This window comes from Mus musculus, chromosome 5, assembly GCF_000001635.26.
Source record: "Mus musculus strain C57BL/6J chromosome 5, GRCm38.p6 C57BL/6J".
Lineage (NCBI taxonomy): Eukaryota > Metazoa > Chordata > Mammalia > Rodentia > Muridae > Mus > Mus musculus.
This window is the reverse complement of record NC_000071.6, coordinates 129,844,711-129,846,989: the sequence shown is the minus strand read 5'-3', so window position 1 is coordinate 129,846,989 and position 2,279 is coordinate 129,844,711. Positions and strand designations below refer to the sequence as shown.

The 2,279-nt window shown below is 44.7% G+C and overlaps 1 protein-coding gene across 1 annotated transcript in view; it reads right to left on the bottom strand.

Annotated features, from left to right (window-relative positions):
- Positions 1-546: 546 nt before the first annotated feature.
- The window catches only part of Cct6a (chaperonin containing Tcp1, subunit 6a (zeta)), a gene marked incomplete in the record, with an annotated part of 59,088 nt that continues 57,355 nt past the window's right edge, over positions 547-2,279 (bottom strand). The window contains 3 exon segments of the mRNA NM_009838.2: positions 547-1,242; positions 1,335-1,407; positions 1,918-2,026. Coding sequence (NP_033968.1) covers positions 1,170-1,242; positions 1,335-1,407; positions 1,918-2,026 — 255 coding nt within the window.

Sequence of the window (2,279 nt, the reverse complement as noted above, 5' to 3'; positions counted from 1 at the left end):
GCTCGGGCGCTTCTTCGCGCCTGCGCACTCGCACTGACTCAGTGACCAATGGCAGGGCGCTCCTTGGGAGCTTGCCTGTCAGGCCCGCCCATGAATGAACACAGGCCCACACCCATCCTACTCTGATTTTATCTGACTGCTTTTGTGTGATGTTAACACCCTTGCAGGTCCAATGTGCTGCAGTCTCAGCTGGCTAGAAGTTGCCCACGGTGCTGGGCACTAACTGCCTGTCTGTGAGAACCAGTAGTACGTAGCTGAGCCAACTCTCCACCCAGATATTTTCCTCTATTCAGTTGAGCTGTTCACTCACTCACTGTGGAATACGGAGCCAGCCCCTCTCCCCAAGTATCACACATAAAATCAAGTACATGAAAACCAAAGAGATAAGCTGTTACAGGTATGATGCAAAACCAAGATAGAAAATAGCCTAAAAAATCTTGTTTCACCCAAACCCTTATTCTTCAACAACCGTCCTTTTGGCTGTTAAATGTGTAACTCTCTCAGCCTCTTGTGTTCCCATGTCTGGAAGTTGGGTGGCAGAGTTCTGACCTTCCAGCCTCCACGGAGTAACTTGGCTTTATTAGCTTTTCTGAAGCATTTTCAGTCATTTCAAGTGTGAATGATCCAGTAGCTTCACTCTTTAAGTATTTATTAGACATTATGAAACCCATAAATTACCCAGATGTGTTTTACACTGGCAAGGATCTTACATGTTTAACAGGGAGTTGGCTGGATAATTTCAAATACATCCACAACAAATTATTCTTTCGACCTGGGGTCTCCTGTAGCCTGAGTTGGCATAGAAATTCCGGACTATTTCCAAAGGGCTAGGCTTACAGGCATGTGTCACCATGCCTTATTTAGGAGAAAACCATTACAAACTTTCAAAGAACACTTACGGAACAAGGGTAGACAACATGCTTATCTTATGTAATTTTTGTATCGGTGTAGCTAAAACATCTTGTTCAGTGGGTTGAAAAAGAGCTGCTTTGAGTGTCTTCAGATACTCAAGGCAAAAATAAAATAAAATTTTACAGTATAATTTGAATAGGTGTCAAATGTCCCGTTTCTTTTCTCCAATCAGGAAGAGAAAATTTTTTTCCAAATCACTTGAAGCTTGGACAAAAATAACCATTCCCCCCAACATCCTGTAGTATCACAGGCAGGCCTCAACCCTTCAGAGAGGACATCCCAGCTCGCATGATCTCGTCGACCAGGAGAATGTTGGTGGCGATCACAGTACTGAAAAGGAGGAAGAGAGGACAGATGAGCTATCAACCCAAACTGCTGTGTCTGCCGCCCGCCCGCGAGCCGCCATGATCGTGTACACTCACCAGGAGTGTAGCAGCTGCTTCTTCACACAGTAGTTATCCCACACACCCATCTCTGCAGCCACCATCGGCTCACCTGCAAATAACCAAGAGCACCAAAGGCTTTTTTCATATATTTTATGAACCCTACCAATTCTAAAACAGAAAACATGGGCCAATTGAGACCATATTTTTTTTTCCTTTTCAAAAGATAAGAATTTTCTATACTACAGCGCAAGACAGCATCCAGGCTGCGGTCCTGTTGCCTCAGTTCTGAAAGGATCACAGGCTGCATCAGGTCAACCTCAGGGACTTTAAATACAAAGGAACAGTACTCTTCCATTAGTAACCAAGACTTCTCCAAACACTCTTAGCAATGCCTTACAGTCAGTGCTCACTGCTTAGCAGACTGCTGCACACTCTGCTCAGGACACACTGCTGTTGACGCACAACACATGCACTTTTGACTTCTCTCATTCCCAAATGTCTTCTATTAGGTTACTCACATAAGCTTTCTGCTTTTCCCACAGCACTGGTACCAAGATCCTCCTGTCACCCATCTTCCCCCACCTAGGTTTACCTCACAACCAAGCTGCAATATTCTCACCTGTGCTCAGATCCACACCTACGAGCTGGCCGGATTCCGAATGTTCAGCTTGAACTTTAACTAATGTTTCCTGAAGGTCAAAACCAGAGTTTTGCGCAAGAACCTAGAGAACAGATTTAATTCTTGAGAAGACACACTGGGAATTGAGGGTTAAGCCAGAATAAATAAACAGTATTTCCAATTTTAAAAAGTTCCCAGGGGGCTGGGGAGATGGCTCAGCAATTAAGAGCACCGACTGCTCTTCCAAAGGTCCCGAGTTCAAATCCCAGCAACCACATGGTGGCTCACAACCATCCGTAACGAAATCTGATGCCCTCTTCTGGAGTATCTGAGGACAGCTACAGTGTCTTACATATAATAAA